The sequence below is a fragment of the Neolamprologus brichardi genome, chromosome 3 (genome assembly GCF_056152115.1).
Source record: "Neolamprologus brichardi isolate AB-2024 chromosome 3, ASM5615211v1, whole genome shotgun sequence".
In the NCBI taxonomy this organism is placed as follows: domain Eukaryota; kingdom Metazoa; phylum Chordata; class Actinopteri; order Cichliformes; family Cichlidae; genus Neolamprologus; species Neolamprologus brichardi.
The window spans coordinates 20,975,149-20,988,978 of NC_142106.1; the positions used below are offsets into that span (position 1 = coordinate 20,975,149).

Sequence of the window (13,830 nt, forward strand, 5' to 3'; positions counted from 1 at the left end):
AAAAAATGGGACAAAAGCTGCAAATTTAAAGCATCCAATGCACCAAAAGCTGGATTTCATACACTTTAGGCAATAATTTCCCGTTCTGTAGTTTGTGTAAGCATTTTTTTAAATGCTATATGGTGTGTCGTGGCTTTAAACCAGTGAAAATTAACATTAAAGAGGTCCTGCCGATGTGTTTCTGAGGTGAGAGGCCAAAACTGAGCTAGCATCCTGTGCCTGTGGTCGATGACTCAGTTCCTGAGAGCGAGGGAAACATGAGAGGGTGGAGATACATGCAGATCATATAGAGAATATGAGAGCGAGAACAGTGGGTTGAGATGTTGAGAAATAAGTGGGGGGGGGGGGGGGTGTTAGGGTAGACTGCAGCAGGTGGAGAAAAAGAAAAGTAGACACAAAAAGAGTGAAGAAAGACAGCATGTAAGCATGCATCTAATCTGATGCTCTCCTTTTTTCAGTGTTTTCACCTGATTATTATTATTACAGAGATTATAATCCCAACCTGCAACTCAAGGACCAGCGACTAACCCAAAACTGTTGCCGGGTCATAGGTTGTAACCCACAGTCCAGGTTCAGCTTCATCCTAAAGTTGTTGGATGAAGGTACAAAGCTTTAAGATTCTTTGAAATAAAGGGCCCACATCAATCGACCGCCCTGTTTTCAGCATGCTTTAGGTTGTGTAGCGTGCACTAACAGAACAAGCATAGAGCACTGAGCACAAATGAAACAGGCACTGAGTGACAAGAGACACAGTGAGGGCGGGAGGAGAGGGTGAGAGAGAGGAAGAGAGAGAGAAAGCGGCAAGCAGAAAGCTCATAGCTAAGGAGCGAGAGCAGCATCAGAAGAAGAGGATCGCTTTAAAAGGGACAAAATAAGGAAAAAACAAAGAAGGAAACTCACCAGTCCTGTTGATGGTCATACGTCAACTTTAAGTGGCTAAAATCTCAGTGAGTAGGAGAGAGAGAGAAAAGTAAATTCACCACCACCATGAAGCTGTGGAGCCGTGTCTGCTTCCTCGGTGAGTTTAACTCAACTGTCACACAGGTTTCATTTCTGATTTCACGCTCTATTATCGCTAGAGGAAGTTTGAATTTGTGGTAAGTTAAAAATAAAATTAAAAGGGAACAGAAAAGCTTGCGATCGGGGTCCTTGTGCGCACTCAAAAACTGTCAACGTTCAGATTGTTTTTACGGTCAGACGGTGCAGGAGACTCGAGTTTTTACTCCACATCAAACCTTTCTTTGACCAACACAAGGAAAGCCTTGATTTGCTCTTAAATCTGCACTTGCATGCATTTGATTACATTTCAGCGTCATTCAGGGACTCGAGAAGCATGACATATCCAGGAAGTAATCTGGGAGCACACGAATCTCGCCATATGCACGCCCTTCTTTGAATCTGCTTTTTGTGCAAATCAATGCAAATATCAACAGATTAGCAGAATGTATTAATTCAACATGAGTCTTTTCTCTTTAGCTATAATTATTTGAATTATTTGTCTTGCTACAAATTTAAATTTGTCAACCACAAAAAACGTGAATGCCCCTGTAAACATGAAAGTGTTTTGGTTGCTGTAATTACTATAAATTAGGACCACAGAACATGTATGCAGTACATATAACAATGTAATATACAGATACGGTTTGCAGGCTTACAGAGGAACTTTGGTAGAGAGGTCAAAGGTCAGAGTGCAGAGTGACTGAAATTTTGTAACTGACTGATTGATATGATTTAAAATGATATATCTCCTGTCCTGCTTTTCTCACCATTCTCTGCTCTCATTTTCACACCAGCTGTTCTGTTTTTCACACGTATTTGCAGCAGCAGTTAACAAGCGTGCTTTGTCAAACAAGTGACCGTAAATGAGCACGTTTAGTTGGTTTGTGTATCTCACACAGAAGCCACAGAATCTGGGTGACATTTACTTGTTAGGGTAAAGTGTAGAATCATGTTGCACACCCACAGTCTGCGTCCTGAGGCAATTTCAGATGTTTATATTTAATTTGATCTCTTTCCATGACTAACTGGCTCATTTTTAACCTCATGTTTATCTGTTGCTCATTCTCTCTCTTTGTTTCAGTTCTAGCAGTTTCTCCTATTTGCCTGGGAGAAGATGGTACAAGTCATGTGCAAACCAGCGGTATGTTCCACTGGAAATTAGAAAATTATTTAATTAACATAAAACAAGCTGAGAATATCAAGGTTCTTGCATACCACAAGTCCAAATACAGATGGACCTGTGGTATGAAAATGACAAAAAGCAAGAGTCAGACTTTTTGAAAGCATTTAGGATCATTTAGATGTTTAATTGAATAATTCTCTGACGTCCTTAATATGTTTTGTTTATGCGTGTAAAGTCTATGAACCCTTACATGTAATATTAGGCTGTAGAAATAAAAGTCACTTGATCTGATAACCTGAAAATCTATTTATATTGATTTCCTTTCTGGTGTTAAGTAAAGAATATTGGAGTATTTTTGTCCTTAAAAAAGTAGCAATGCTACAGTATAAATGTCCTCTGTAATAAGAACAACTCATGTATTGTGTAAATCTATTCAGATTTAGACACTAACCCTGAACCTGGTCAGCACTCTGTAGCTTCTTAAACTACCATAAAAATCTGCATTGGTTTATCTTCTAAAGCAGACTGCTGCTCTTGTGTTGTTGCAGAACTGTGTCACTCTATTTATTTTTTTATATCACTACATTATTTGCAGAGTTGTAATAGTTTATTATTTTACAGTGTTATTTTCAGAGGGGGGAGGTTAACTGTGGCCTCAAAGTCATTTTATGCGTCTCTCCTTTATGTCAGGTACAGTTTCTCCTGTCCCCTCAATCGCTTCCACACACGTTTTAAATGGAGCTGAAAACGAGACGCAAAATCACACAGACCCCGAGAGTACTACAGCAGAGGAAACAAACAGTATGGTAAGTCAATTATCTCAAAGTTAAATAGCAAATCTTGGTTCTCAAAGTGTAAAAAGACAAAGTCTGGTTTGGGAATTCATGCTTATGAGTTCACATTATTGGCATCCATTCAGTGACCATAAACTTCAAATAGGCTTTATTTTAAGAAGGGAATAAAAAGTAACATCTACAGCAGTCTGGTTCTTTTTATAGTGCAAAAAGCCACCTACTCAGGCTTTATGCACAGTTACATGGTGGAGCTATTTCCTGGTGCACAACATGCAGTCACTTCCTGAAGTCTTGTTGTCACTATGAAGCTGCGTAGTTAAAAGCAGAGTAGCTGCACAGACGTAAAGAGAGTTGGAGAACCACAAGCTGTCGTTTACTGCCTTTAATCACAACTCTGATCATCACACAACATAAAGAGCAATTATTCAATTTCTGTTTTCACAAATTCAGTTTAATCTTTGGATCATTGACTTGATTCTCCATCAACAGCTTTACATCCCAAATAGTTATTTTCAGCTATGATGAAGAAAAATATTACAGTTCAGCAAAGGATGAATAACACTGAGCACACCAATTTCATAGCTTTGTTTAATTTCTTTTAAAATGTAAATAATTAATTACAACACCCAAGTCAAGGTAGGATACCAAAAGTTAAATTATTTTTTTAATTTGCTAAAGCTCATAGTAGTAAGTTAGTATTACTAGGGGTGGGACTTGATTAAATTTTTTTTATCTAATTAACTGGAGGCTTTGTAATTAATTAATCTGATTAATTGCATTTAATCACACAAGAAAATTTGCCCCAAAGCGCAAATGTTTCTTTTTAATCCAAAAGGTTTTAGTGGGCGACAGAATCAAATAATAGACATGGACATGAATATTGTGAACTTAAGCACTTTTAATTTCTGGAGAGAAAAAAATAGAAAAAAAATAATATCCCTTTCCAAAATTGGGCGGACTTAAAAATAAAGTGCTATTTTAAGTACTTTAAGTACATTTTCGAAATGGTATTGTCTTTAATTAATAATAGTAATACAGATTTCAACATAAAGTGCAGTTTTTCTTCTTAAAAAATAAGGCAAAAGCATAAAAGGTTATTTGACCAGCTTCACCTTTAAACTCTGAGTAACCTTTGCCAACATTATTTTAACATTAGGCTAAAACAGTGTGATCATCTAACATTTTAGTGCAAGAAAATAGCAAACCCATTGGACTCACAATACCTCCATGCTTGGTTACTGTCAGTCTCTTTCAGCCAGTTACTTAGACAAACTAACCTGTTCACATTTTCAAGGCAGCTCTCTTTTTTGTTACTATGTGAGCTGCAAATGAGAACAGTCTCCCACCTGGGACAGAAGTGGCAGCACTAATCAAATACCAGGACAGACAGCTGTGGGTGGGTCCCTGCTCGACTGGACCACCACTGCAGTGGACAGTCTGTCTCGCTGATGAAGACAATGAAGACAGGAGGAGGGTCTTTGTCTTTGCTGGCTCCTTTGTGTTGGCATTTTTACACTGTTCCTGCAGCAGGGCCTCAAGGCTGGTCCAAACCTCTTCTCGCTCTGCCCTTGCAAGACATGTGAAATCCTTAAAGCGTGGGTCAAGCACAATAGCTATCTTGAGCCACTGATGGTTGAGTGTAGCTACACGTTGGGATAGATCCTTTGTGAAGGCAGACTTAAATGTCACCATGTAGTTTGAGTCATCATCAGAGACCATGGTGTGATGCAGGCGGCAGAAAGCAGGTAAAACCACTGAACATGAGACATATGAAGCTCAATCACAAACCGGTAGTAGACAGTTCAAGATATTCATTATTTATCCACATAATAACTGTAACTATAGGGCTTTTTGAAGAAACTGTTAAAAATAGTTTTATTTACCTGCATGGCTCAAGGACAGTCAGCAGCTTTAGGGGTTTTACCAGCTCTGATGGAGTTAAAATGACTAGCTTGTGCTTTTGTTTGTCTAAAGCAGTAAAAACAGCCTCTTGATTCTTTAGTAGACGAGAAACCATATCCAGCGCTGAATTCCACAGTGTGGAAACATCCTGTATGAGTGGCTCTTTCTGTTGCCCCAGTCTGGTTTGTTCCTGGTGTAGTTCCTCCATATTAGCAGGGCTGTCTGTAATGCATCTAATTTTGCTTGTTTATCAATGTCAAAAAGCTGATGAATTTTACTTAAAATAGTCTTTCGCCATGGCAGTTGGAAAGTTGGATCACCTGACGCTAACTGTAGCACATTTTCTAACACTCTATCTTCTACCACTGATAGTGGTCTACAGTCCAGAGCAATCCATCCAAAGTTTGTTGACTTACTAATATTGGTCCTGAAGCCTGAAATTTGGGCTGCTGACACCTTTTGTTGGTACTTGGACTGCTAGCGCTAACAGCTCCCACAGTTTCTGTGCTCGCTGCAACATGTTTTGCATTTAGATGGTACCATAAGGTTGAAGTGCTTCGGTGGTATGCAAACTCCTTTTTGCACACTTTGTACAAAACCATGCTTTTACCAAGGCTTCCCTCGTGTAGTCTTTTGAAATGAAATTTACCTCCAATCAGTCCTAGCAACACAATTTCTTCTGATTATGTGGCTCTGATGTGTGCATCAGTGTAATTGGTATAACAGGAAATCGTGCAATGAAAAAAGTTCAAAATTCAAAGTGCGATTAAATGTGTTATTTTTGTTTAACGCGTTATCAAACTAATTAATTGCAATTAACGAGTTAAATTCCCACCCCTAATTATTGCTAATAATCTGTAGTAGAGCTCAGGTACTGAAGTGGGTTTCCTGACGGCTGAATATTTCCGGTTGGTTACTGTGGTCTCTAAACAACCTGCCCCTTCTCTGTACTAATACCAAAACAGTATTAGCAAGCCGCATGCTACATTTCCCTCTTGTTCTGCTGCAGAAAAAGAGCACATGTCCCTGATTGCTGCCATGGTAAAATACAGCTTAGGTTGAAGTTAGCCTGCGGGTGAATGGCCTAATTTTTTGTCTTTGAATGAGCCTGTATTTTATAACGAAACCAGAATAAAATGACTAATTATTCAGTTAAGCTTCAGCTTGAGGGTCTTCTTTTTACAGGAATGAAATACATCAAGTGTAAGTCACTGTTGAGAGGAAAACTTTCAGTTTTTATGAAACATGCAAAATTTGACAGTTTGAACTTTAAAAAAATGGTAAATTAAATGATCTGCTGATTGTCAATGATTTTTATATTCAGTGAAATTATTATTCGGGTTTTTTTTCCTCTTCTGTATCATTTCATTTAAAAAAAATCATGTAATCTAAGCAGGTCACATATGACAGACATACATCAGTGTTTAGTCTACCAAAAAAATTGGCAAATAATACATTAATAAATTCATTTGTAAATAAATTAGTTGATACCAATGACAACAACACGTTTTTTCTCTACACAATAGACTAAAGCATGTTTAAAGTCCTCTTAAGGCGGTTGTTGTGTGGTACTAATAGAAAACGACTTTCTTGATATTTCTCATTTGATTTGTTATTTCTGTAAATGCTTTCCTGAGGAGTTTATGGTCTCTGATGCTAGTTTAAAGTCATATTGGACTCAACATAATGTCCTTTTTAAAATTTATAGTCTAATTTGAGTAAAATAGATGAGAAAGGAGTGTATGAATTAGGTTGTGGCTTCTGCACGAGTATGCAGTGAGCTCTGTTTCACATCCAGACTCATCCTTCAATGGTGACGTCAAATTTCAAAAAAACAAGATGGCGACTAGAAAAGCTTTCAACTCAAGCCTTCGAAATAAGACTTCTAAAACCACTGGGTGATACCACGGTGGCTACAGTCACCTTTATTTTTTTTATTCACAGTCTATAGACATGGCTTCCCACATCAAAAAATAACTCACTTGAACTACAAAGACTCCTCACAGGAAGCCTTTTGAATCAGAAACTACTGCTGTACAGAGTCAGATGCCTTCATATTCAATGAGTGAAACAGAAATCAGGCAGATTACAGGATGAAATGTTTCAAACCAAAGGATGTTTGTTACTCTTCACAGCCTGGAGGCACAGTGGCTACTAATCTAACAAGTACTAATGTACCAACGAAAGAGACTACCAGCATAGTCACACAAGGAGGAGCAGACCGTGGTGGTAAAATGACTCAAACGACACCAAGTACCAGCTCAGGAACTACAGGTACCGTCACATATTCAGAAAGCGCATGCACAAGTTCTGCGCCCTTGTCTTCCTGTGCATCAAACCACAACACTCGCAGGCTCACACGCTCTGTAGCTGTAAGCAGGCTGCAGACACAACCACTCAAACACTCTCACCCTATTCTAACACACTGTCAAACTGAATATTCAGACACAAGCGAGTGGCACGCCACCGTATCACATAAAAGGACCACAAAGCAGCACACTTGTACCCCTTTTTTCCTCTTTCTTTTTTAAAATTAGGACTTAGATATCAATTCAGGTTAATCATTTGAGCCATATTGTCAAGCAGAAGGAGTAAGTTTCTGCTTGACTTTTGATCTCTTGTATCTAAAATGATATATAGATGCTTAGTGCTCAAAACAAACATGTAACATGTAAAACATCTTTATCTATCATTTTAAAGACAATTAAAATAATGAAGTTAACTAAGATTTAGAATAGGGGTTAGTCACATTATAAATAATCCAAAAGAAGCAACATATCAGCAGAAATATGTTTGGAAATCACAAAGTCAACATGAAATAGAAATGGGTTCATTGCTTTATTTAAACTTGGTCATTAGCTAGATAGTTCTTGTTGTGGATTATAAAAAGTAATTTTAATGTATAGTAGAGAGAAAAATATATCGTCCTATTGAAAAGAGAAATACACTCCAAGTTCAGTTTGAACTTTGTTGGACAGCCTACAATCTAACCAAAGTTCAGGTTATTTTAATTTGCAGGGTATTTCCTATAGACAGGACTAAAACAAAGGCAGACCTGGTGAGGGGTAGATAGAAAAGTACGTAAGTAGTAGATATAAAAGTATCATCGTAATAAAATTGTAAACAAACAAGTATTAAAAGGGGCCCAGTACTGATCCTTGTGGAACACCTTAATCGATTCTTTGGGATATTAAACCAAAATAATCCTTAAAGTTTTTTTTTTTTTTTGAAAAGCAGTTTCTGAATAGTAATCACATGGATACTAACAGGACATATGGATAGATGGAAAGGAGTTACTGACTTAAATTGAATCACTATGCTTAAATAGTGTCTGCTAAAAGGAAAGTCACTTGTAAATGTTGCAAATTAACTAAAGACAAATCAAATGCTCATCCTCTTGTAATTTAAATATTCAGATATATGCTACGCTTTTACCTATAAAGTGAATTTGCTACACTTTTCTATTATAAAAAAAACCATAAACTGACTTTAGCTGAATTACTGAGCCTGCTGTTTGTTTCTTTTAGCACCCCCTTCAGCTGGCTCGTCTGCAGGTAAGAATCTTTATTATATTATCTATTATGTATTTAAACATCTGTCTGTTTTATTCTGCTATCATTTTCAACTGTCCAAATGGACACTAATGTTGTAGTGAACTTCTTAAAACTACAGTGGCCAGTAGTTTCAGTGGTAATAAGTAGGATCTAGAATCTATATTTAAAAAAACAAAACAAAAAACAAAACAGTGAAATTTTTTAGATGTTAACGGATTTTTGGCACATATCAGTGGTTTCCTGTGAGCTGCCTTGGGTTGTGACTGGCAGCACTTACTCAGGATGTGCCTGGTTACCACTACTCAGCCACAGTTCCACCAAATGCAAGTTTTCACACGACATTCCACACAGAACAATGGCCAGTGCCAAAAGTAGGCTAGATTTGGCTCAAATATGTTTGCTGCCTGGGCGAGACACCTTTTAGTTTTTCTTACTTGGTGGGACTAAAAAAATCAACCATAAAAAATGCTAGTGTCCCCCTGTGGTTGCAATGCTGATTACATGACAAGAAATTGACAGTGTAATTTCTCTACAATTCTACTTTCACATTTTAAATACTTTTATATTTTTTTAAGTGATGTTCTAAGGAGTTTAACAAGATAATATTAATTTTTAGAGCCCATTCCCTTTTTTGGGTGGTCCCAATGTTATTACCACTTTTTTTAAAACAGCTCTGCTTATCTTTGTCTCTAGGTTATGTTGTCCTGGCGCTTATCATCATAGTGATTATAATTCTGTGCATCATCCTCTACCTCTTGAGGAGAGCTTCCAGGGTAAGAAAAAGTAATGGAAGTAGAAATTGTTTTCTGTGCGCTTTGCCTTTGCTTATTATATTACAATTAAAACAGGTACACACACATCATGTTCGCTTATTAGTATCTTGCTTGCTTTTTTGTTTGTTTGTGCAGACATATTCATTTGACCTCCAGCGTCCAAATCCTGTTGGTCATCTCAACCAGCCCACTGGCACCTTTGAGCCAGTCTACCTGGATGATCTGGGTGTGTTTCTGTGGAATTACATTTTATATATACATGTCTGCACTTAAGGTGATTCTAATGAGTTTGCTGTGGTGTTTGTATGTGTGTCACATCTCAGAGCGACCGGTACCTAAAGATATTGAAGCCACCGATGACCTTTCACCTCCACCGGTCGCTAATGGCACGAGTCTACAGTCGGAGGAAAAGGACTCCACTGGAGAGAACGGTACAAAATGAAACTGTTTTTCAGTTCTCAAAGAAAAAGTTTAAAAATTTTCAAGTGAATAAAATGTAAAGCTCCGGACTATAAATTATATTTTTGACGAGCACGCGAAAATCCTTCATGTCCTTCATGGCCATCATAATAGCACTAGAATTTTCATATTCACCAGATCTCAATAGAACACATCTGAGAAATTCTACTACTGTTTCGCTACTAGGAGCACATATTGGTTAATTATAGTCCTAAAAAACACTTTGAGTCCTCAGGTAGATTAGAAAAGTATTATAGAACCACTGCTACACTTGATGTAACCAAACTCTGAGCATGAAACCACAGCCACTGTGCACCAGTCACACTCTGTTCTATACTTTAAATCCATCACAGTACAGCAAACTAACCCGTTTACGTTTCACTCTATGATAAAAACATAATGTCATATGTACAGACCCAATATCTGATTTAACCACACAATGACTTACATGTGAGCTTTAAATCAGCAGTCCTTACCTTTAAATCTAACCTCTCTTCTTCCTCTCCTGTCCAGTCTTTCTTATCGTTTTCTATATCTGAGTGAAGTTAGCTCTCTTTCTTTTCTCTTCCTGTGAAATACGGCAGCTGGATTTTTATCTACAACTCACTGTGAGACAAACTGCACACAAGCAGTTTTTGTATTTTCTGATGTTTGTTTAGCTGATAAAAATGCTGCATGTAAAGTTACCTGACAAATCATGTTACTACTTTTATGCTCGCTCCACTTGTGTAAGGCTAACTAGATACTAAAGTACCGCAGCAACTTAGGGACACCTGCAGTCATTTCTGTGTTGTTTAAAAATGTAAACATTAAAAAACTACTAAGTTTAAATTACTACTAAGTAAAGTACAGATACCTGAAAATTCTACTTAGGTATAGTAACTATGTATTTGTACTTCATGACTTCTTGCCTCTAAGTACTGTGAACGCATTGTCATTTACAAGAAACCACATTGAGAGATTTGAGCTTTGTGACACTGTGTTTTACTCATGATCAGCATCAACACTAAAGTAGGATTTAAACAATGCTCTGTTTGTAATAAGCGGCCCAGAGAGGTCCAAGAATATATGCCTCCACACTACTCCATTATTTCTAAACAGCCTAAACTACAAGGCAAGATATTTTGCCATCAATAAGTTATTTTTTTACCCAGAAGTAAAGTAAAATTCTTTGGACAGTAAGAATACAAATTACAAATAAGATTGCAAATTACATGTTTCGAAAAAAGTACTGTATGTTGTGAGAAGGGCTTTGAACTACACTAAATAATATCTTTAGCATTGCAGAGATTACCCAAAACTATGCAGCACTAAAGAAAGTTGCACCTTATCTTACAAATCCTGTTTGTCTTCTGTTTGCCCTCTCTACTCAGCTCCTGAGGAGCAGCCAGAAGCAAACGGTGTGGAGACTTCACCCGCTGAAAACACCACTCCCTCTCTGAGTAGCGATGAAGCTGACAAGATATCCAACCCACCGAGCAGTACCAGCCTTTTCTTTGATGCTATTGGGGAGCAGCAGAATGAAAACAACAACAACCCAAGTAAGATTTTTCTTTAATAATGCAAATACAAACACAAAGCAGTACGGTCATTTCTCTATTGAATTTTCAGAAATCATGCAGGACTTGCATGAGAAAGTTTACCGTGAAGCTCAAAAATATAACTCGCTTCTATGTGTGTCTAAAGACAAAACATAAAATATTCACTGAAATTCTTTGTATACATATGGCTCAACTCTTTATGTTAAATGGCCTGTATTTGTATAGCGCTTTACTTAGTCCCTATGGACCCCAAAGCACTTTACACATTCAGTCGTCCACCCATTCACACACAGGTGATGGCAAGCTACATCGTAGCCACAGCCACCCTGGGGCGCACTGACAGAGGCGAGGCTGCCGGACACTGGCGCCACCGGTCCCTCTGCCCACCACCAGTAGGCAACGGGTGAAGTGTCTTGCCCAAAGACACAACGACTGAGACTGTCGGAGTCGGGGCTCAAACCGACCACCTTCCGATTACAAGACGAACTGCCAACTCTTGAGCCACGATTGCCCCTATATTTATTCCAATGAGTGCTGCTAAACAAATTGTTTTATGCGGCAAAGAAAAGCTGCCAGTTGTAGTCAACCATGATTACAATTAAAAAGTTAATAGGCTTTAGCCTTGTCATATTATTTACCATGACATTCATGCTGATAATAAGTGTATGGAAACGTCCAACCACAGCTGTATATGAGACTCTTACTGTGGTCGCTGGTGTAAGGAGTGATGTGAATTATGTCTCCCTGATCAATCCCTACCTCCAAATGTGGACTTTTTTCCTGAAATGTTTTTACTTCATGCAAAATTCAAAAGGTAGATCTACGGTAGCAACAGGTCAGTGACTAACTGAAGGTAGAGACCATTTGGCTTTAAATGAAAATGTCTGCATTTTAAAAGTGTTGGCTGCAGAAGTGATGCATCAGTTTTACTCTAAAAGTGAACATTGTCTGTTTCTGTGGCACTTTTTTAATGTTTTACTGCTGCACAGTGATTAGGTGTTTGCAGATAAGTTGGCATTTTCCATTTTGCAATCCACTGTCTTCTTCAATCCCAATCTTTGTCCTCTGTCACAGCAGTTTGCTCCAGTGACCCATTTGTTGAAATAAACCTGGACGAGCCGGCATGGTGCGATCAGCTCCTCAATTCTTCTGAAGGTTCTTCCTCGGTCTTCCCCTTCTCTCCATTCTCCTTATCCTCCTCTTCCTCTTAGCACCTTGAATGTTATCCTCTTCCATCAACATATAGGCAGAGACTGTCTTTCGTAGCACATGGATATGAGCACGACATGTGTTTTTTCCCAAAGCTAGTATGGATTGTGAAGTGAACAACCAAGGAATTAACATCAACCTGTAAACATGAAGCTAGCTTTAACTGATTTCTTATTGTGTTTTTATATGTTTTTGTTCAAATTTATTGGTCTTATTTAGTATTTTTTCTAAGACTATATGAAGGACTTTAAACTGATTTTAATTGAATTGTTTGAAACTGAGCAATTTGGGAAGCTCAAAGAGGCAGTCCAAAATTGCATCGAAGAAAAAGAAGGACTGAAGAAATGTTAACTGTTTTTACCAAATCACAACTTTTTCTGCATTTAACTGACTTATTATTATTGTTGCCTAACCACACTGCAAACTTCATACCAAAGGAAGTAAAATAAGCAAGGTAGCTTATTTGTGACATCTAGACTAAGCAATAACACCTCAACTTTTTTTTTTTTTTTTTACAAATGTGATCACTTCATGAGCGTTTAGATTGGCTGCAGTTCCTCTCAGATCTAACATCCTTTGAAGTAGGCTAAATTTTTCTCAGAAGAGATGTTTGGTTTTAAGTCAGATTATTTTTGGGGAAATTAGTGTGTACAAAGTACTCATATAGGAAACAGTTGATTAACTTTTTGTACAGTTTAATATTGCAATAATAAGTTATGGTTGTAATTCCAAGACGCAAATAGACATACACAAGAATGATGCTTCATTTGGGAACCACATCTCATTACCAATAAACATAAAACTAGCTTTAACGCTTCCTTATGATTTTTTTGTTTGTTTTATACATTATCAGCACATCAAACTTAAATCAAATGAGTTTTTTCCTAAAATGTAGCATTTTTCTACTCCATTTTATTTACTAAAGCATCATAAAACAAAATTAAAGTTAGCTTTAGCAGCGACAACTGTTACTCTCAAATTATCGATGTAGGCTAGTTTCCCCTAAACCTACAGTGAGATTTGTGAAATCTCTGAACTATAAAAATACACTCTGTGTCATAATTGCTGTAAATATTTTTGTACACGATATATTTTTTTTAGTAGAATACTGTGAACTATTCACATTTATTCAAGTTCTATATTTTAATTTGGTGACTCTGGAGGTTTCCATTCTACTAGACGTTTAAATGCTTTCATTTTTTTTAACTTACATTTATTTTGTCATTTTTTTATAAACTGGTTTCTTTTCAGAAGCTAACTAAAAATACATTTCACCACTGCCATTTTGCTCAAACTGCTAATTCAAACTGATATATAAATATATAATTTTCTGACTAATGTTAAAAAAACAAACATTGAGAAGTGTTATTTTGTTTCATGTTAAAAATCAAATTGATTCAAATAAAACTATTTTTTTCAGAATTTCACTGTTATCTCTTCTTCATTCTCTTTATTATCCTGATGGTTAAAAATGTC

The 13,830-nt window shown here is 37.2% G+C and overlaps 1 protein-coding gene and 1 pseudogene across 1 annotated transcript; one reads left to right on the forward strand and one right to left on the reverse strand.

The window, feature by feature from the left end:
- The first annotated feature begins 832 nt into the window (after window positions 1-832).
- On the forward strand, window positions 833-13,813 carry LOC102788315 (uncharacterized). The gene is made up of 10 exons (XM_087834873.1): window positions 833-1,018; window positions 2,081-2,140; window positions 2,813-2,928; window positions 6,954-7,092; window positions 8,346-8,372; window positions 9,066-9,145; window positions 9,281-9,371; window positions 9,469-9,576; window positions 10,978-11,145; window positions 12,223-13,813. Exons 1-10 carry the CDS (start codon window positions 988-990, stop codon window positions 12,354-12,356), a joined length of 954 nt encoding a protein of 317 aa, XP_087690999.1. The 5' UTR covers window positions 833-987; the 3' UTR covers window positions 12,357-13,813.
- On the reverse strand, window positions 4,100-5,420 carry LOC148103839 (uncharacterized; annotated as a pseudogene).
- Window positions 13,814-13,830: the final 17 nt, after the last annotated feature.

Excerpts from the sequence above, each read along its gene's own strand:
- LOC102788315 (XM_087834873.1), top strand. The coding sequence starts at position 988 with ATGAAGCTGTGGAGCCGTGTCTGCTTCCTCG. Across the intron at positions 7,093-8,345 it reads TACCAGCTCAGGAACTACAG|CACCCCCTTCAGCTGGCTCG; the intron begins GTACCGTCACAT and ends TGTTTCTTTTAG. Across the intron at positions 9,372-9,468 it reads AGTCTACCTGGATGATCTGG|AGCGACCGGTACCTAAAGAT; the intron begins GTGTGTTTCTGT and ends GTCACATCTCAG.